Here is a 23,029-nt window from a genome sequence, read left to right as displayed (position 1 = left end):
TCATGGTATTTGTAGACTAATTAATAGAGTTCGCAAAAAAATTTAACCTATAAACTCTATTATTTTGTTGATGTGCTACATTAAACTTAATCTATAAACTATATTATCTTATTGATGTGCTACATGCAATATATACGTAGAAAGTTCTGTAGGTTATCTATTTCATCAAAAGTAGATGTTTCTGTTTGATGATCGTGATGTCAATGCGGAGTAATTATCTAATTTTCCATTCTGATAAGCAAAATAAAATCTGTGTCGAAGCAAATTATCACTGAAAATTATTTTTAATTAAAGCTTCCACACCAAGAAGTCACGAACAAAAAATGTAATAACATCGGGTGCGTGTACGACTTCGGGGTCTATTGTAAATTATATAAAAGGAAATGAAATTTAAAAAGTTTAAAATGAAGGAAGATTTATTTTGGAAGGAACTGCAGAGAGTACTAAAGGAGTCGAATAATTTTGTTTCGGACCTAATTATGGGGTAAAGAATTTTATGAAAAAATGTGGTTCCGAAATTAAAGATCAGATACTGACTGATGAAAACGGAAATAGTACCTTACGATTTTATAAAAAGTATAATTAAACTATTTCTTAAGAGAAGTGATAAGAGAAAGCAAAATAAGTACGGAAGTATTAAATTGATTCCTGTAACAAGCAGATTACTTAGCATGATGACACTTGTTAGACAAATAGATGCTGTAGATAAAATTTCAAGGGAAGAAAAATTTGGTTTTAGAAAGGGGAGGCAAGGCATCGATCGAAGAAATGTCAGTATCATCACGCCTCTTTCGTCCTTAGCATTAAAGATTATAAAAAAATTTCTTCAGCTGTTACAAAGCTTTCGTGAAGGCACTGCCATTGTATAATATCCCAGACAATTTAATTTAAATGATTTGTGCCAGACACAAAAATCTGGGAAATATAACAGTCCAGAACCACTGGCTGTTCATAGGGGTATAAATTATGATACTGTCATATGCCCGTATTGACAAGCCAAGAATCAATCCAGTGTGGTACCACAAGTTGTTTTTTATGAATGAAGGACGAGAAATCGCTGAACATGGTTATTTTTGGCCATCCTAATGAAGTCAAACAAAATTCAGGTTGTCACGAGGAGATGGAAAGGGGTTCTCGGAAAGGATTTAAAGGAAACCAGAGCTTCTTGGGAATAGGAAAGAGTAAAGCTTCGACTAGGTTGGGGTTTAGGAGGAGTGGTACAGCTGTGTTGCCTTCAGGTGGTTTGGAGCTGCAATGAGTCGTTGTTAGTAGTATATTCTTTACTTCAAAATATTTGATTATTGATTACCGTTTCTTATTGATTCTTTTTCTTGGTGACAGAAGCCCATTTTCGCATGGATTGCAATTAAGTTGTGTTCACTTCCTTTGCACATGAAAACAACTATTTGTTTAATAAAATGGAAGATTTCCCCATCCAGCTCTACTCTCCTCTGAAGGCAATTCTAAAGTAGAGCTCTTTGTTAAGTTAAGCAAGAGAAAGAGGGAAGCTTGTTAAGTTCAGCAAGGAGGATGGAAGCAAAAAGGTAGTTTTATGGAAGATTCATCAATAAAACATAGGCTCATATTTGTATTGTGTTGTATCAGATTAACGACGCTTCTTGACAACTAAGGTCCCTGCATCGGCCCTGCAGTGCATTGCTGCAGCATGATCCGATCTCTGGATCCCGTATTACCAAGCTAAGGTCAAACCCACTGCGCCACCACAGGACGATATAGGCTCATATGGATTGGCGATTAGTATTTTTCAAACCTGGACTGACTATCTTGTGATCCGTTTTATAGATGGCATTTAGAAAAGCTAAAAATTTGAAAAATTAAAACAAGGAAAAATTTTGCGATTAGAATTGGTGATTTTAATGGCTCTCCAGAAGGAGGTGTGCTTAAAAAAGAGGCATTTTTAGATTTCTAAGATTATGCTCTTTTGTAGGCCTATGAATAAATGTGTATTTGTGACAGTTCACACCCAATCCTCCATTGATGGTCCTGTATAGCCTATAGGCTAATCTATGTGTAGATATACCATCGCATTTTAAGAGAACACACATCTAACCATTGAAAATAGCATAAAATTAGCAATTTTAATACTTTCACCATAAAAAAAGAAAGACCTAGATCTAAGAACTAGGATTTTTCAGGATTCAAGAAAAACTATTTATCAAATTGGCATCTAGCAATTTTCACTTTCAGTGTATCTTCACATTTAAGAATTTAAGTTTAGCTGTAGGTCTATGGATTTATTTGTGCCTTTAAAAAATTAAAAATGTTAATATCTATAAAATTAGATTTGGGCAATTTTACCTTAGTAGTTCTCAGCACTATATATAAATATTTAAAAGCCCTAATTCTGTTCAATGGAGTTGAGGCTCTTGATTTTCAAATTACTTAGGCTTAGGCTCATCAATTTACTAATGCTACAGAGTGTTTATTTCAAAGTTATTAAGAACAAAAAAAATTGATCAGTTTAGTAATTGAGTAAACACAGAAAATATTAATAGAAAAGAAGGTATTTTTTCTGTTAAATAACAATTATGCTACAGAAAAAAACTTTGGTAAAATTCTAGTTAATTGACTTCTTGCTATCTTGGAAAGGGTTTAGGTTAGGAAAATGAAACTTTCAGGGATGGTTCTACAGGCTAAAGTATGTCCTGGGAAGGTATTTTAAAGTACCCACTTCCACTCCTTCTCCCTCTAGAGGGCCCTGAAATTTGCCAACATGACAGATCTATTCCATGACCTATTGAAATTTTGACAAAACAACATTTTACCTTAATTTTCAGTTACTAGTTGCTTTTTCTCTGGCTTTAGTTCTGAAAATGCAATGCCTGTTATTTGAGTAGAACTATGAGCCATATCAATGTTTTTTGTTTTATTTTTTCAAAATTTAGGAAATTTATTTGCATATCTTTAAAACCTTATAAAATGGAATTGAGCAAAGTAATGAAGCTGAAAACTACTTTGTTGTAGTTCAATTAAGCAGAAGATCTATTTTGCAAGGTTTCACTTTTATAACACACATATTTTTAAAGGTCATCAAAAGTCAGGGCCCTCTAGAGGGAGAAAGAGTGGAGGCAGGTACTTCAAAATACCTTCCTGGGACATACTTTAGTCTGTATATTCATCCCTGAAAGTTTCATTTTCCTAACCTAAACCCTTTCTGAGATAGCAAGAAGTCAATTAAGTAGAATTTTACCAAAACTTCTTTTACTCAAACTTGTCAATTAAGCCTGGCTCATTTGACTCTAGAAACTTCATTCAGTATTCCTGATGGTTGGATGGTTAGAACTTCTTAACTTTCATTCATAATAAAAAAAAAATTGGTAAAATTCTAGTTAATTGACTTCTTGTTATCTCAGAAAGGGTTTAGGTTAGGAAAATGAAACTTTCATGGATGAATCTACAGACTAAAGTATGTGCCGGGAAGGTATTTTGAAGCAACTGCCTCTACTCCTTCTCCCTCTAGAGGGCCCTGACCATACTATATCTCTGTAGAATCCTTGTTAAAGACAAATTGGACCTATGTCCAAAGCTTTTGTAGGGTCAAGAATCTCACACAACATAAATAGTTTGTCCTCAAATGAAAATTGCTGTTTGGTTTGCTTCACAGCTAGTCTGTATAAAATTCATGGTCAGGTTTCTTAGAAGTATCTCCACCTCTAGTTTCACTTTGTTAAACAAAGGTTTTTCACATTGGAAAAGAAGGTTAAAATCTGTTAACAGCTCATGCAGATAGGACTGGCACTCAAGTTGAATTCAAAGCAGGGTATTTTTTAGGGTTTGTGATGCCCTGTCATTCAAATGAGTTGGATCATCAGCTGCAACTCCTTGAATGTAGCTACTAAGTGCTTCCTGATTATGCAATAGTTGCTCAATGGACATCCGAAGAGACAGTCAGCATATCTGACCTGGGGCAAGCACATTCAGGACTGGGGTATCTGTAAACTTTTGGTGCAATTGAAACTCAGAGCATCTTTTGGCACTCATGCTGGAGTGATTCCATACTGTGGGACAAATATCTTCCAATTGCTTTGGCAATTGTTTGCAAGCATAAGAAGTAACTAATTGAGTTGAATGACTGCCGCGCTTGATACATATCACAGATGGAAATTTATCTTTGACTCTGCTCACAACAAAGTTATCACACCCTAACATAGTTTTACACATGTCCACATGGGTTAAAAATTAATACCCATTTAGACAAAACTCAAAAGAAATCTAATAATGAACTTAATTCTATTTAGTATTCTCTAATGTTACCTTAGTTACATTGTTCAAACTGGCAAGTTCATCAACAAAATACAGTCTAAAAAAAGGATTTTTTTTCCAGGGGCAGGCCTACTTAAAACCTAACTTGGGTAAGATAAAGATTTGGCTAACTCCAACTTGTAGGAAGCTTTGAACAGGGAGGGGAGAAATTTACAGAGGAGACTAAATTGGAGAAGAAAATGGAACAATAGTTGAATTGAATGGTAAAAATTAAAACCCATTTAGATAAAAATTCACATCTATAGCCTAACAAATTTTGCTTATTTTTTCGAGGTTTTCTTTGGCAATGTTGCATTTTAAATTTTCTGCCATTTTATCCATTCTTCTGCAATTCTCTGTAAACCTTCTCAGTTGGTTTTCAGATTTATCAATTCTTAATCTAAGACACCAACAAAAGCTTTAGTTCAGAATCAACAATTACAACTAAGAATTTTTCCAAGGAGGCAATAATCAAAAATGTACTTTCGAGCTTTTCTAATGCTTCATGCAGACAGGAACGAATCTACAGTACCAATCATCCATTTTTGGTTGCAATTACACTAGGTGTCAAAGGTTGAAAATTAATTGTCATATCAGTGCTACAAACTGTGATTTTTTTCTGGAAGTTCTACCAAATTCGGTTTCTAGTGGTAACCAAATAACCATGCTAAATCACCAAATCTGAAAAATGGATGGATTGAATTTGATGAAACTACCAAACCTGCTGAATTTGGTTACTAATGGCAGCCAATGCTAAATCACTGAATTTGAAAATTGCCGGACTTAATGTGGTGGAACTACCAAATCTAATAAAGTTGGTAACTGAATGGGAACCTAATAAACATTTTAAATTACAACCAAATTTGTTGTAACTACCAAATCTATCGAATTCGGTTATCAACAGGGTTAAATCACCAAATCTTGAAATAAACAGAAAATAAACAAAAAAAGGGCATCATGGTTTTGCCACGTTGCTCATTTTTTTCCCAAATTTTCGTCTTTGACAAATTTTCACTGAATTGCTAGGAATTGTTAGGAAAGGGAGGTTGTGCCCCTGTTGGGACCTTAGGGTCAGGACCTTTAGGCCCTAGCCGTAACATTGTCAGGGTTTGATAACTTAGCCAAATCAGAAAATGATTGTTTTTGCTCTATTTTGATTTAAGTCAGGTTTCTAATCTTATTCTTGTATCCTCATAGAGTCAGGGTTAGGCCAAATTCCTAGTGCATTGTTTTGTCTTTCAAGAGGAAAACTTGGCTGGTATTTTTCATTTCATCCTTATTAAGATTATAATTCTTAACAGGAAAAAAAAAAGATATGTTAAATCACCAAATCTTGAAATGGACAGAAAATAAACAAAAAAAGGACATGTGGTTTGCTACGTTGTTCATTTTTTTCCCAAATTTTCGTCTTTGACAAATTTTCACTGAATTGCCAAAATGTTAGAAAAGGGAGGTTGTGCCCCTGTTGGGACCTTAGGGTCAGGACCTTTAGGCCCTAGCCGTAACATTGTCAGGGTTTGATAACTTAGCCAAATCAGAAAATGATTGTTTTTGCTCTATTTTGATTTAAGTCAGGTTTCTAATCTTATACTTGTATCCTCATAGAGTCAGGGTTAGGCCAAATTCCTAGTGCATTGTTTTGTCTTTCAAGAGGAAAACTTGGCTGGTATTTTTCATTTCATCCTTATTAAGATTATAGAAGGCTATGTCTTTTAAGACTTTTTGTTTAAGTGTTCTTCCTCAAGTTTGTTATTTTATATGAGATTTTTTATGACCAAAGATGGTCAAGAATTTTTAGGAACTGAAAATTAATGAATACTTTGTTTGTGGAATGAAAATATACCTTTTTATAGCATTTTTTATGCATTTAGCAGCATTTTTAACCTCAAAGGGCATACCACCCCCCTTAAATCATACTTTTGATGAGCTCACTTTTTTTTAAGTTTCTGTGAATAGAGTAATATAGTTAGATTTATAATTAGACATTTAGTTAGAGCTCTAAGTTAGAAATGCAATTGAAGAATTTTTTTCTGGTTGTCTAATAAAACTGGAAAAAAATTGTTTTTCAGAGACTGTGTTGAATTCCATCTTATGACCTTTATCCAAATGGAAGAAGTCTCTCAAGCCAATTTTCATGGAGTGTACATGCTTTACTGCAGGAATCCAAGTAATAATGGACGAATTTACATAGGCTACACGGTTGATCCCCAGAGAAGAATTAAGCAGCATAATAAAGGAAAAGAATATGGAGGAGCATGGAAAACTAGCAATAAAGGACCTTGGTATGATAAGTTCCATGAATCCAAATTAAACTGTAATCACACTAAAATATACTGCACAGATTAGGATTCGTGTCTTGCGGTTTTTTTTTTGCAAATCATGGCCAAACTGTGGCTCACCAGTCGCAAGGAGCCTTAGATATGAAATGAAAAAAAATATATAATGTTTAGTTATTCAACAACTAATATTTAGTTGATAATTCGATGCAACGGTATATTAGAAGAAGTATTGAAAGACCTTGTGATTTGATGATGATTTAAAAAATTAATTTAAACTGAATAATTTAAAAAAAAAAATTCTAAATTTTCTTTGAATCCATGTTGAATTGACGTTATTAGTGATAACATGTCTTTTAATATATTAATATATTACATTAGTATATGTTAATACTTAATATAACTGATGTAATATGATAAAACAATTAGTATAATTTAATAGATAATATTAATAATAACAATTATAAGTTTTTTATTAGGTCCAAGGAGAACCTTGGTATGATAAGTTCCGTAAACCCAAAGTAAACTGTAATCACAATTAAATATACTGCACAGTGTAGGATTCTTTTTTTTTTTTTTTTTTTTTTTTTTTTTTTTTTTTTTTTTTTTTTTTTTTTTTTTTTGCAAGCCATGGCCAAACTGTGGCTCACGAGTCGCAAGGAGCCTTAGATATGAAATGAAAAAAAAAATTATAATGTTTAGTAGTTTAACATCTAATAGTTAGTTGATAATTCGATACAACGGTATATTAGAAGAAGTATTAAAAGAGTTGTGATTTGATGATCTGAATAATTAAAAGAAAATGTCTAAATTTTCTTTTGAATCCATTTTGAATTGACGTTATTATCGATAATATATCTTTTAATGTATTAATATATTACATTAGTCTATGTTAATACTTGTTGTAACTCCTGAAATATGATGAAATAATTAGTATAATTTAATAAATAATATTGATAATGATAATTATAAATTTTTTGTTTTATTTGAATAAAAGTGCCACAAGAGAAATGGAGTTACTGAAAATTCAAATGGACCATAATCTAATTGTATCACAAACAAATACAATCTGCAATGGTTATTAGATACTAGTGCCATAATCAAAGCACCCAATTTGAGAAAAGATCTGCAAATGAGTTTTGGAATCTAGTGCCACAGTCAAAGCATCCCAGTTTATGAAATGATCTGCAAATGAAATGATCTGCAAAGTAGTTTTGGACCATAATCTTAAATTGCATCACAAACAAATACGATCTTCAATGATTATTAGATACTAGTGCCACAACCAGAGCACCCAATTTGAGAAAAGATCTGCAAATGAGTTTTGAAATCTAGTGCCACAGTCAAAGCATCCCAGTTTATGAGACGATCTGCAAAGTAATTTTGGACCATAATCTTAAATTGCATCACAAACCAATACGATCTTAATGATTATTAGATACTAGTGCCACAACCAAAGTACCCAATTTGAGAATAGATCTGCAAATGAGTTTTGAAATCTAGTGTCACAGTCAAAGCATCCCAGTTTATGAAACGATCTGCAAAGTAGTTTTGGACCATAATCTTAAATTGCATCACAAACCAATACGATCTTAATGATTATTAGATACTAGTGCCACAATCAAAGCACCCAATTTGAGAAAAGATCTGCAAATGAGTTTTGAAATCTAGTGCCACAGTCAAAGCATCCCAGTTTATGAAACGATCTGCAAAGTAGTTTTGGACCATAATCTTAAATTGCATCACAAACCAATACGATCTTAATGATTACTAGATACTAGTGCCAAAACCAAAGCACCCAATTTGAGAAAAGATCTGCAAATGAGTTTTGAAATCTAGTGCCACAGTCAAAGCATCCCAGTTTATGAAACGATCTGCAAAGTAGTTTTGGACCATAATCTTAAATTGCATCACAAACCAATACGATCTTAATGATTATTAGATACTAGTGCCAAAACCAAAGCACCCAATTTGAGAAAAGATCTGCAAATGAGTTTTGAAATCTAGTGCCACAGTCAAAGCATCCCAGTTTATGAAACGATCTGCAGAGTAGTTTTGGACCATAATCTTAAATTGCATCACAAACCAATACGATCTTAATGATTATTAGATACTAGTGCCACAATCAAAGCACCCACTTTGAGAAAAGATCTGCGAAAGAGTTTTGGAATCTAGTGTCACAGTCAAAGTTTACCAATTTATGAAATGATCTACAAATGAAACAATCTGCAAAGTAGTTTTCGAAACTAGTGCCACAGTCAAAGCACCCAATTCAAGAAAAGCTGCTTGCAGAATACTGTCTATATTCAGGCACAACATATTTTTGCGAGAAACTTTTTTCAACAATGCACTTTACGAAATTAACACACCATTCACAGCTCATAAATGAAATTTTGACTATTGAGATGTAATATCAGATGTAACCAAAACTCCTTATTGGAAGACAGGGAAGCAGTGATGGATCTAGGGAAAGGGGATTGCTCTCAGTCTCTTGACGATTTTGTGTTTTCAAAGAAATCTTATTTTTAATTATTGCTTATTTCAAATACAATTTTAAAATGCATAAATACAACAGAGAAAGAAGCAGCCCCCATACTTTGGACTCTATAGTGGACCTAATAAAGTGCTGCATTTAGCTTGGGATCAGTAACCTATGTTAACTATTGAAATTATACAGCCTTGTAAATTTAATTTAAATTAGCATTTTAGTACCAGCCACTAAATTAAAATTGTTTTCCCAAAAAAAAGTATGTCGAAGAATAGTAAAAAGGTATTTCAAAACCTAAAATGAGCAGAACTGAATTGATGTTTTAATATTATTGGTCAAAGAAAAAATATTATCTTTTTTTAAGTGAGGCTTTCTGAGTCTTTGAAAAATACATTGTAATTATAGTTAAAGTAAAAAAAAAGTGGAAAAAATAGTTCTTGCAAGGCCTGCAAAAAATCAGAGCAGCAATATAGGTTAGGTAAACTAATATTAAGGACACCGATGCATAAGTGTTTTAAGTCAACACTTAAGAAGCCAAGGACCAAAGAATTTTAGGAAGAAAGATTGATGTTGACATTTGAGAGGAGTAGGGAAAAATTCTGACCGAGAGCAGTAGAGAAAATCGAGGTTGATATTCGAGAGGAGTAGGGAAAAATTCTGACTGAGAGGAGTAGAGAAAATTGAGATAGAGATTTAAGAGGAGTGAGGAAAGATTCAGAAAGAAACCGGAGATCATGAAAATCCGATTTAAAAAAAGAAGTGAGAAGTACAGCAAGAAAAGAAGAAAGTGAAGATATTGAACATCTACTTTAAATAAAGGAGTAAGAAATGTAGCGAGAAAAAAGAAACTAAAGGTATCGAAAATACACTTTAAAAAAAAGTGAGGAATATAACAAGAAAATAAAAAATCTCATTATTAAGGCAAACCAGAGTTAAATCCAAAATTTGTAGCATTAAAGTGAACCAATTTTGGCATTACACAAAAGATAAAATTTAATGCCAGAAATGGACGGGTTTGAGCTAAATAAAAAAAAATAATTCCAGACAAATTTTGACATAGTCTAAACTCTTCGAGTAATACTAATTCGTTAAAATTTATGGGAGGGGCAAGGATTTTTTTTTGGGTGAAGATACAAAAAAGGTATGGACTTTGACACCTTAAAAATATCTAATTTAAGGTGTTAAGTTAAAAAAGGTACGTTTTATAATTAAGGAGGGGGGTTATTTTTTTTAATTAAACCAAAAAGGATATTTCTGAAAAAAACTAAGGGAAGAGGAAATTGCCTCCCCCTAGTTAGTGCCCCTAAACGTTAGCTAACTCTTCATTTTGTTGTCATTGCATATTCATTGGTAAACTCTCGAGCTTTGAACATTGAGATCCATAAAATGTTGTGTATTAGGGATTTGCAAGGAGTAGGAACGGTTTCAGGTACACAATCGTTCATCATGTATTAATTTAATTTTTTTCCCTTTTTAGGGATATGGTGCTTATTATACATGGATTTCCAAATTCTATTTCAGCTTTAAGAGTAAGTAATATTTAATCAGAAAATAAATGAAGATAGAAAATAAATGCATGAGAATCTAAAAAATAATATTCAGGACAGAGAACAATTTAGACTTACTTATATTACATTTTTTGACATCTTTCATATGACTTCTATATAAAATATGTTTTATGATATCCATCATGAGCACTAATAACTGAGGGTCTTATTTACCACTACTCAACTTTACGGCATTTTTCTAGCCATATTTTATGACATATTCCATGGATGCCAAAAATTAAGGGCTTTTTGTGTCACCACTCAACTTTATGGCATCTTTCTGGCCATATTTTATGACGTGTTTCATGGTCACTAAAAACTAAGGATCTTATATGCCAGTACTCAACTTTGTGACATTTTTGTAACCATATTATATGGCATCTTCTATGGTTGCTAACGACTAAGGGCCTTGTATGTCACTGCTCAATTCGTTACTTTTTTTTTCCTTTTTTGCTTGAATTTTGTACTGTTGAACAAAGAAAAGAAAAAGAAAATCGAAATTTTTTAGAAAGATATAATAAAACAAATAAAAAAAGAAAATCCTCCAATCTAGGTATATATTTTGAAGCAAGAAGTCCTAAAAGAGCCCATCTAAATTCTATTTCATCTTTAAGAGTAAATAATATTTAATTAAGCTATACGATAAACTATGCTATCTCTACATTTACGAACATTGTAGAAAGTAAATGCAAAAGAAAATAATAAGGAAAGGGAACAATTTACTTTTCTTACCATTACTTTTTACGACTGAACCTCTATCCCACTTGTTTCCAGGAGGAGCTTTATGCACTGTACTGTCATAAGGTATATATCCTATTATATTTTCTGACTTCTGCACATAACAAATTTTTTTGGTTACTATTGGCTAGAGTTTGGCCTTTGCTATAATTTATGGTTATAGCCTTCTATTATAACGTTATTCACAATTTTGTATGTGAAGATGCATTTTTTTTGTCAAAACGTTGATCTTTATTTTAGATATTGTGTTTTTTTTTATTTCAAAGACATTAAATATAGCAATTTCCTTTAAGACGAGCGCTTAAACAGCTATCTATGATGTTCTAGTGTCCTACTGGCAGTGGAGAAGAAAAAACGGAAAACCCCGTTCATCCATACTAATTATATACCATAAAGTGATTTTCTTTGTAGTTTTAGCCAGGGGACGGTAAGTTCCCTGTATAGGGCTTTCGGTCAAGGTCATTTCAATTATGTAATGTTGTTTCGATCCGACGCCAGTTTTGGGGGTTTCAGGATGTTTTTAAAAATCCCTTAAATTTGCTTAAAAATGACATTTTACTATTAAGACTAAGTTAGATAATACTTACCATTCCTGAATCAGACAGAAATGGCCATCTTTTCTCACCTGCCAGTTTTTTTTGATGCGCTGTTTAATTTTTGGTTAATATGGGCTGTGGTTCGTCATATGATAGATAGATAGATAGATAAGATTTTATTTTCACCAAAATTTTCATGGCACTGCCGAATTTCTTATGGTATAGTCACATTAAAAAGCGACGCAAAATAAAAAACAAAACAAAGAAAACAAAACACATCAATCCTCCTGACTTTCGTTATAAATTTTTACAAAGCTAGGTATAAAACTCTTCGCTAACCGCTGGTGGGCACAGCGTACCGGCCGAAGTTTGTCAACAGGCACTGCCACCCTGCGCGGGAGTCGTTTTGTTGTGGATTGAGGGGGGAAAGGGTTTTGTGGATTGGGTGGATCAAAGATTTTCGTCCGAAATCCATGCAGAGTTTCTCTCTTCTTTTTTCCAGAGTTTGTATTTTAAACTTTGTCAGCAGCTCTTCATACAACATATCTGCCTGCTTTGAAACTATCATTAGAGCTCTTTTCTGAACTCTTTCGATCCTGGCGCTTTGCTCAGCCGTCAGTCCAAAATGCCATACAGGAGCTGCATATTCCAGAATTGGGCGAATAAAATATGTAAATATTCGGAGGAGGTGATCTGCTGAGGCATCTTTTATTTACTGCACTGTCACAAGTTGTCAAAACGGTAAAATTCTAGTTAATTGACTTCTTGCTATCTCAGAAAGTGTTTAGGTTAGGAAAATGAAACTTTCAGGGATGAATCTACAGACTAAAGCATGTCCCGGGAAGGTAATTTGAAGCAACTACCTCCACTCTTCTCCCTCTAGAGGGCCCTGGCCTTTGATGACCTTTAAAAATATGTATGTTATAAAAATGAAACCTTGCAAAATAGATCTTCTGCTTAATTGAAGCACAACAAAATTGTTTTCAGCTTCATAACTTTGCTCAATTCCATTTTATAAGGTTTTAAAGATATGCAAATACATTTCCTAAATTTTGAAAAAATAAAAACGTTGATATGGCTCAAAATTCTACTCAAATAACAGGAATTGCATTTTCAGAACTAAAGGCAGAGAAAAAGCAACTAGTAACTGAAAATTAAGGTAAAATGTTGTTTTGTCAAAATTTCAATAGGTATAGACCTGTCATGTAGGCAAATCTCAGGTCTCTCTAGAGGGAGAAGGAGTGGAGGTGGGTACTTTAAAATACCTTTCTGGGACATACTTTAGCCTGTAGACCCATCTCTGAAAGTTTCATTTTCCTAACCTAAACCCTTTCTGAGATAGCAAGAAGTCAATTAACTAGGATTTTACCTGACAAAACAACTTTAATTTTGAAGAATTACCGTAATAAGCCAAATATACATGTACAAAAGCATAGAAAAGTTGAAAAAAGTAGACCAAGTACCTTTTTCTAGCTAGTCCACAGCTTGTTTTAGCTAGGCAGAATGTACTGGAAACATCTTCTCTGAGAAACTCTGATGGCTATAGTTGATGTCTAACTGTCGCAAATTCATATTCCTCGCAAAGTGGTGACCCTTAATGTCAACGAAACAAAAAAGCAGCAATGGCGTTGGGCTGTTTGGGCCTCAGACAGATATGTACTGTAGCGAGTTGTTAGTTTTAGTGATAGCTGCTCTTGGCAATTTGACAATCAATGACAACCCAAGGATGGATACACCATATTTTTTTGAGGTTTGTCCCTCAAAGTGAATATGCATCCTGTCATAGTGGCAAAAGGTCGCGACCCCAGAGCAAAATTATACTGTTCCAAAAGAAACCGAAGAAACTAAAATTTGTGAGAAACCGAAATTTTGGAGATCCTTCACGATACCGCTTATTCAAATGATCAAGGAGGGTACTGTGTATGACCTTCCGTTGCTTAGAAACAGGAAATTCAGTTTGATCCTAATTGATGCTTCACCCCTTTTCCTGATGGCAATAGTATCCCATAAGGGAAATTTCCTTATCCTGGTGATTTGTTTTCATTATCATTATCAACCAAAGAGAAATTAGTCATATACAATTTTATTCAATGGATTGTGAAGCATTCAAAATTTTCAGTGGTTTTATAATATATTGTAGGCTCTGGACGATTATTCCCCTCGCAATTTCAGTCAACTTGTTGTTCAACTATCATTAAGTTAACCTTGTATTAGTGCAATTGTCTAAGTTTACAAATTGAATCAATCGCCTTGCCTGACACTCATTGCAGAATGGCCTGGTTTTGACCTTAAACGCTTGTTTGCCTGTCATTCCACGTAAATTAACGGTCCTGTGTCAATTCTAATATTCTCGGTTTAACCAGCCTAAGACTATAGGTAGGTGTGCCTTGTTTACCTCTCATTCCAGGTAATCTAATGGTCCTATGTCGATTTTAAATTCTTGGTCAACCTGTCTGAGACTCTAAGCGGGCGTGCCTGGCTAAAAGATAACAAGCAAGTATTGGTCTAATAAGAGAGGCACACTTACTCCTGTCCTTTACCCGTGCCATTGAACCAAACACTCGGAAAACAATAGGCTCCATTACTATCTATCTTAATTCTACTGTCCTAGAAATGATGTACGGACGGATAATAGATAGACATATCTATTAACAAATGAACTAACATTATTTTTATACAATCCTAATAAGGGGTTTAATGCCAGAATTGCCTCTCACTCAATCGGACTATCTGTCTTGGCCTTTTCTACAATTAGCAATGATGCCCACAACTATTCCATTTCAATTCAAAATTTTAATTTAAATTTAATTACACCAATAGGTGTAACCAAGGCGAACTTTGCCGGGACAACAAACAGACCAAAAAATACTAGACACGACCTAGTGGAGATGAAAGGGAACATAAGCTCTCTATCTCCTTAGGTTCCACACACACACACTCATCAACCGAGTACAGTTACACAGGTGCACGGATGCTCAAGGACGTGGCAGCGAAAGTCACAACGACTCAAAGACGAATCTGAAGAACAAAAGAAAAAATATGCGCCTACAAGACGTGCGACAGTGAGGATTAGAACGATCGAAACTGAGAATGAAGAACAGAGAATTGTATAGTTAGAAGATAAACGACCGCGAGAACAAAGAAATATGTAGTTAGAAGATAATTGGTAGCGAGAAATACAAGCAACGATAGGAATCAGAATGTGTCAAAGAATTGTAGTTTTAGCAGACAAGCTAAAGTGACTTTCAGAAAGTGTAAAGAATGAAAATAAAGATCAAAGAACTGTGCTGTTAAAGGAAAGCGAGAATCAGAACAAGTCAAAAATGAAAGATCAGAAGAAAAAAAAATCTCATGTTAGGAGAACAGCACCATTACAATCTTCGATGCCAACAAATTGTGGCGTGAATTCCAGTAAAAACATTCAAAGATGCTGTAAACTACAAAGTGTTATTTACAAGTCATTGGGACCCATCGACACTGTATGTATTCGCTGTAGAGTCCTCCATTATCCCACAGGAAAAGTAGCCAACAAAGATGATTTATTTGGGGGCTGCTGCCTGCTTGGTCAAATTGCATTCTTGTGTGAACAATTTCCAAGTGAAGTTGTTTGGCCTGTTATAGGATATCACTTGCTCTCTAAAGAGTAAACTGGAACTCATGTTTTTCTTTAGCTTCATTCAATGAAAGTGATGATCTAACTAAAAACAGGTGTAATGTTTTCACCTTCAAAATAGCTGGATAAATTTATCACAAAATCAATTTAGCGGCACATCCGACACAGACCCCCTGAAGATGATTTTGAACCATATTCATATGACCAAATGTACTTTTCAGATTTCAATGGAGATGTTAAAGAACACCATATATATATATATATATATATATATATATATATATATATATATATATATATATATATATATATATATATATATCTATATATATCTATATATATATATATATATATATATATATATATATATATATATATATATATAGATATATATATAGATATATATAGATATATATATAGATATATATATATATATATATATATATATATATATATATATATATATATATATATATATATATATATATATATATATATATATATATATATATATATGCTAGATTTGAATTTTACTTGAAGATTTAATATATAGAGACGGCCCCTTAAAAAAATTCGGATCAGGCCCCGCACCTAGCCAATCCGGCCCTGATTTTGCCTTCGGGTCTTGAAATATATATCCACTAAAAATAAAAATAAATCCGCAGAGACTTCCCTATAAAGTGCTATTTGGAGTCTAGATAGTAGTTAAGTTAAACTACTTCTTTTAAAAAATTGCAACAATAAGCCGTCCTAGCAGAGTGGTTAGCGGCTAGACTTGTGATCCTTTGTCTGTGAGGACAGGGAGTTGAATCCTAGTGTTGCTGGTTATTTAATGTGGGACTGAGATCAGCAATGTGACTCTGTAACCTCAGTCAGCGGAGACCAAGCTCTAAATGGGTACCTGGGGAAATCAGGGGAAAAAACACGAGAAGCGTAAGATGATTTGCCCGTAACCACACATTATATTCCTGGTCGAAGGCAGAGCATCGAGAGAACGGTACCTGCGCTACGCAGACCATTGGTCAGCTTGCGAACGGTTTGTTTATTTTTGTTAATTAATAAACTAATCTAAATCTTTTTCTATGACCGTAAAATCTTTTCTGACTGAGGTCAACGAGCTTAATAATATAAGCAATTTATTTATAATTTCTTAATCTACTTGACGGTATTATACCGGCACTATTACTTGACTGTCTATAATTGACTGCACTCTACTTGACGAATCTGCTGATGGCGCTTTAGGACACTATTTCCTTCTAGTTTGAATGGGCTTGGCAGCATCCGTATTCCTCAAGAAGATTGAAGTTTTTAGAGAAGAAAAGACGGAAGGAAACAAGCTTTGAATTCCATTTTCGAGTTATGAGCACGATGTTACAGACGCGGCCGTGGTGCAAGTTACCCCTTACAGTGCAATGGATTGGCGAAAATTATGTCACAGAATTTGAAGTAGGGTGGTTTTTATATGCCATTATTAAAAGCAGAAATAATTCATACGCTGAAGGGGGAGGGGGGAGTGATACGAAAGCACCTCCTGGGGATTTAATCTGTTCTGGACCCAAATGTTTTCATTCTAAGATGGAATCTTCTATTTCTGAATGTAGGTGGGATGAATGTCTTTTAGAATTTTATCTTTGAAATTTGTCTATTCTGTTCTGTTCTTACAGAATCTTATTCTACTCATGTTGAACTAAAATAACGATATCACCATAAACTCACACCTCCTAGTTCTTTCTTCTCATGATGAAAAAATTGTAATACTATAAGGAATTCATTGATTATAACCTAGTCAACGCTACTTATTTTGTTCTTGTTTTGTAACTAAAATTCTACACCAAAATGTTCCTATGGATTAAAAAAGTCGAAAAAACCTGTCAGGATTACTTTTTATGTATCACCATTCGTGACGATAGGATGTTGCTTAATTACATGTGTTGAAAACGGATATAGAGGTATTTATCTAGTTCGTACTTAAAATATTAAAGCAAGGATATAATCGAAAAAATATAAAATAGGTTAATTAATAAATACATAAAATTCTTTAAATATAAATAATAGTAAATAATTAAGATAAATATGCTTATTAAGTTACGAATAATAATTAATGTGTAATTAATATAAACAATGAGTAATTAACTTAATAACTAATTGATATAATCAATCAGTGAATAATATCTATATATATATATATATTAGCACACTTAATCATATATATCATATATATATCATATTATCATATATATTTTATGTAAGAAAAGGTAAAAAAAACCTGTCAGGAATACTTTTTATGTATCGCCATTCGTAGTGATGGGATGTTGCTTCAATACATGGATTGAAAATGGATATAGAGGTGTTTATCTAAAAGTGTACTTAAACTATTAAAAAAATAGAATATAATCGAAAAATATAAAATAGCTTATTAATAAATGAATAATATATTTTAAATATAAATAATAGGAAATAATCAAGATAAATATCCTTAATATCTTTAATATTACTAATGATTAATGCGTAATTAATATAAACGATGAATAATGAACATAATTACTGATTGTTATCATTAATAAATAAATGATATAGGTTATATACTTTAGTACTCAAAATACGTACTTCGCGACCTGAGAGAAAAACTTGTCTACTGCTCGAAAACTTTTTCAGAGAAAAAAGATTACAGGTTTTAAATGCTGCTTTTCCAAAGCTCGATAATAAATTATAATTAATAAATAACTTAATAAATTTAAAAACTTTATGTCACTTAAATAAATCTTATATCAGTTTAATCTTTTCTTCATCAATGATAGTGAAAAGAAATAAGTGGGATGGAATAATTTCCCTTTGGGGAAAAGTACTGACGTCCAGTTGTGTCAATACAAGATTTTTTTGTGGGGGGGGGTGAGGGTGATCAAAATGTATTTTTACATGTTTAGGGGGGAGTGGAATTATCATGTTTTTCGATTTTTTTTAATAAAAATACAGAAATGATATCTTTCAATAAAAATGCCCCCAAAGATATCATTTTTCAAATTCAGAAGGAAACAGGACAAATTAGGTCATGGCGCAACCCTCACCGCCCCTGCCCTCCAGTCATTGACACCAACACTCACGTTTTGATCAGTACGAAACGGAATTTCTAATGCTAAGCAACAGCAGGTTGTGCAGAGTCCCATATATAGATCTCCCATATAGAGTCCCATATATAGAGTCCTATATAGATATATAGATAGATATATAGATCATACATAAGATATGAAACAAAGGTACAGAATTGCAGAAGAATTATAAATGCGGAATTGGATAATTTTTTGTCTCAGGCGGTGTGTTCTTAGGTGTATTTCAAACACCAAATACAATGGAATGCACTGAAAATATCGTCTAGGTTGGGGCATATTTCGCTATGAAAAAAGGATTTCACTTCTTTTTTAACAAAGTTTCAAATTCTTCATGAACGGTTTTTCAATATGTCGAACGGAAGCAACGCAATAATTTCAATTGCTTCATCAATGTGGCAGACTTAGTTTAAATAGTTTAATTAGTTTAAATAGTTTTTAATGATAGCTACTGATAATATGAAGCTAGATGCTCAAGTTTCTACTCCCCAATGTGTTAAAGACGTGGTGCTATTCTGCTTTCTAGGCCTGTAACGAGAGAAACGTCGAAATGACTAGGTCATGCTCTGTGGATGAGAGGTTGCCAAAGATCGTCCGTTCTGGCCTACAAACTAGGGCCAAACGGAAAAAGATCGTCCCTAATAGGATGAGAAGAGGTCGTAAGAAAGGATTTAAAGGAAATCGACACTTCTCGGGAGAGTTTAAGGAGGGAAGCTTTGAACAAATTGGGACAGAGGAAGGTGTGCGAAGCTATGGTGGCCGCAGACGGCTGTTTGCAGCAGTGAGCGGTCTGTAGTAGAAGTAGTAATGTCTAAGAAATCCACAAGAGATTCAGTGACCGTTTTATGACTTGTCACAATTTGCGTTTGGTTTGCAGTTGGTCACATTTTGCGCACACTTCGGTCCGCCACAATTTGTGGCTCTGTGCCACAAAAAGTTTCAAAAAATCTTAGTCGTCATAACAAACATATATAACGTAAATTACAAGAAAAAAGTACTATATATTTTTTTTTTTGTGGATCAGAAGCCTACTATATAAGGATATATGTGCTTGATAGGATGGCTTCAGGCAAGCCCGTATTCAAGGGGGGGGGAGGTTATTACCGGATTTGAACCCCCCCCCTCTCTGAAAGTTTGTCCAACTCCTTAAAACATAACGAAATGCATATAGACAAAAATTCCATGTATTTTTAAAGTTTTTTTTACCCCCTTTTCCTTAACAAAACTTTAGATACGCCCTTGGCTTCAGGTGCCCTAAAAATACCAAGGACCGTGAAATAAAATCTGATTATTTGAATTGGTTCAGTAGAAAATTGGCCAACTATATGTCAAAAATTGGAAATTATATTTTAATTGAAAAAGACACCGATTTGCAGTTAAAGTGTCTTCTCTAGTAGTGGAGATTGAATCAAATAGAAAGAAGCCCAGGTGAAATCAGCAAAAAAAAAAAACACAATTGACACCAAACAGCTTAAGAATATTTTGTATTCCTTGAAGTTGCAGTTGTTTTTGGGATTGTTACTGTTGTTAACAGATTGTCATTGTTTGAATTTTTACCAGCAAAAATTGCTGTCAAATTCAAATAATTAAATCTGGCTATTCATTTTCATGATTATACATGGCAACACTGAGCAAAATGCGATACTGCCCTGAGAACTCCACAATTTTCTAAAATGAAAACGAAAAATCTTTAAAATTCCCATGTTCATGAGTAAATAGACCTAAGATGGGTACACGAGGAAACTTAGTTTTAAATCTCGATGTCATTAATTTGATTAATTTTGATGAGCCAGTGTAAATTAAGTTAATTTAAAAAATTAACTAAAATTAAAGGGGTAAATTAATTAATTTACTAATTAATTTATGAAATTTAAGTAATTAGATCTGTAAATTAAATTTAATTTGAAGCACTTTAAAAAAGAACGACTTTTTAGGATGGCTATTTGATTGATTGATTAATTAGAGCTGTAAATTAAAGTAAATTTGGAGTACTTTAAAAGAAAGGACTTTTTAGGATGGCTTAGAATTCTAACCGCCATGAGTCTATAGTGTACCAATCCCAAGAGAGATAGCGCTGATCGACAGACCTCTTTTATAAGGAATGAGCTCTGTTTCTTTACTTATATTTCGTTTTGATTCTCTCTTTATATTACTAATTTCTCGGTATTTTCTTCGCTTTTTGTAAAGTTTCTTCCCTTTTCTAGATTGGGCTACAACCGCCTGCTCATATGCCTATATGCCATGGAGAAATTATAAAAAGCAAGAAGATCTCTTCCGTACCTCCAAAATTTGTAGCTGAATATCTACGATGCGGAATATGCAAAAATACGAATAATAAGGAAGACTTTGTTCAGTGTTGGAACATCTTGTGTAAAGAACCGTTTCATGTTCTATGTCTTGCCAGATACTCAGAAGATGACATTATTCCAGTTGAAAAAGAATGCCCAAAATGCAAGGAAACGTTTATTTGGCAACAGTGGATAAGCTCACTTCAAAAGAAATAGTTTTCGATTTTTTCAATTTTTTAGGTTTTTATTTTAAACTTATAGATTAACTAATTTGTGACCAAATCGATTTAATATAAAATATTCTAAAAATCAAGTTCTTGTTTGTTTTTATTTTCTATTATACTTCGATTTGCGGTATTTATTACAAAGATGGTTTTTAAGATCAAGCTGATTATATATATTTAAAAATACTTTAGCTTCTACAACCAACGATGCATAATATTGGAAAAAACTTATGTTTCGAACTCCAGTAGTCTTACTCCGCCAAGGTAGCCATGAGTCGGACTTTTCGACCATTCGACGGTAATTTTGAGATAGCGATTTATTTTAAAACAGTCTAAAGATTATATAACAAGGCCTCTACACGATATTTCTTTATACCGTCTTGCTTTCTCTTTACCGATTCAATTTTCGGCGTGGACATGATTTTAACTGAAAGTAAGGAGCAACATTAAAACTTAAAACGAACAAAATTATTACTTATATGAGGTGGGTTGCCCCCTCCTCAAAACCTCGCTCTTTACTCGTCCCAATTCCTTACAAACAACTCCTAAAACACAAGGGACATTTAATCGGAACAATAAGTTTTTATTTTAAATGCCGAAAAACTAACGTGAAGAGCGGGGAGTCAAGGAGGGGGCAACCCACCTCATATATGTAATAATTTCTGAGCGTTTTAAGCTTTAATGTTGGTTCTTACTTTCGATTGAAAAAACTTGTTGTTTTTTTTTTATTTAATGAAGCTTGGAGATAACATTTTTCTAATGGCAATGGAAAAAGTATGCCAGTTAAAGTAAAAGTGTATAAAAATGAAAAAATTAGTTAATTACACAAATACACAAAACAATAGCCTACTTTCAAAAACCAAGTTATAAACTCTGTGGGCGGATTCAGCGGGCAGGGGGCCTTAGACTCTCCCAAGATTTTTCTATCTCCCTCAATCGCATTCCGTTCTTTTTTATTTTTTACTCATTTTTTAAGTAAACTTGTCAATTTGATCAATTATTCTTAGCTGATTTACCCAATTAACAATGAAAATCAAAGCTTTCCTATGTAAAGAGCAAAGTTGAAACTTAAAACAAACAAAAATTATTTATCTTCAGCCAGTTCAGTATATATCTGCAAAATTGGCATAAAAATCTTTGATTGGTTCTGCCTTTCCCCTATTTTACGAATATGGAAATTCATGTTGAAGATGAAGCAGTTTTTCTTTGTATTAAACGTTCGGTAGCACCGGAAGTTATAGCTATTTGTCTATTCACAGTGACAGATTGAAAAGTAGGTCTGTATCTAAAAGTTCAGAATAGATAAAAATAAGAAATCTGGACAAAAGCATAGAATGGATAAGAGACAAAGACTAATGGCTGAATCTGCATTGGATCGAGGGATATTTCCGAACATTTTGGTAAAACATCCGAAAATGCCCGGAAATTGAAAGATAAGTTTTGCTCATAATAAAGCCCCTCCTTTCGTCAAGAAATCATTAATTTTAGTTTTGTGACTAATTAAATAGCGAATGGCCCAATAGGGCTTTCGTGTGAATAAATCTATCTATCTATTTATTTTAACTATATAGCTAATTTGGTTGAAATTAGATGAGTGAAAGAGTTAAAAGCAATTTAGGCCAGGAGCAGATCCATGGGGTGGAAGGGGGTGATCCTCCTTCCTAGACACTTCTGGCACCATTATTTCGTTCTTTTCTCTTTTTCTTAATCCTTTTTTAAATAAATTTATCAATTTCGGGCCCAACTCGAGTCACATTGGCGCCCTTTGTCCAGTGGCCCCCCGCATCTAAGATTTTGCTCTTGATCTGTTTGAGATTTGAACTTTTTTGTGTACTAATAACTTGCACTAATTCTAATAAACAAATACATCTTTAGGATCACCATAAAAAGCTCATCCTTTGATTGAATGTTATCTATAGTTAGGCTCTTATACTTTCGTTATTGACAAGGAT

General features: G+C 33.3%; 1 protein-coding gene across 2 annotated transcripts; it reads left to right on the top strand.

Moving 5' to 3' along the window:
* The first annotated feature begins 1,787 nt into the window (after positions 1 to 1,787).
* LOC136025861 (structure-specific endonuclease subunit slx1-like) lies at positions 1,788 to 21,166 on the top strand. 2 transcript variants are annotated; one of them, XM_065701898.1, is made up of 5 exons: positions 1,788 to 1,895; positions 6,333 to 6,545; positions 10,505 to 10,556; positions 16,722 to 16,907; positions 20,770 to 21,166. In XM_065701898.1, the coding sequence occupies exons 2-5, from the start codon at positions 6,355 to 6,357 to the stop codon at positions 21,067 to 21,069; spliced, it is 729 nt and encodes a 242-aa protein (XP_065557970.1). In that variant the 5' UTR covers positions 1,788 to 1,895; positions 6,333 to 6,354; the 3' UTR covers positions 21,070 to 21,166. The 2 variants fall into 2 exon arrangements, with proteins under 2 accessions (XP_065557970.1, XP_065557971.1); XM_065701899.1 differs by lacking the exon at positions 16,722 to 16,907.
* Positions 21,167 to 23,029: the final 1,863 nt, after the last annotated feature.

The sequence above is a fragment of the Artemia franciscana genome, chromosome 4 (assembly GCF_032884065.1).
Source record: "Artemia franciscana chromosome 4, ASM3288406v1, whole genome shotgun sequence".
Taxonomy (NCBI): Eukaryota; Metazoa; Arthropoda; class Branchiopoda; order Anostraca; family Artemiidae; genus Artemia; species Artemia franciscana.
This window is presented reverse-complemented; position numbering and strand designations above follow the sequence as displayed.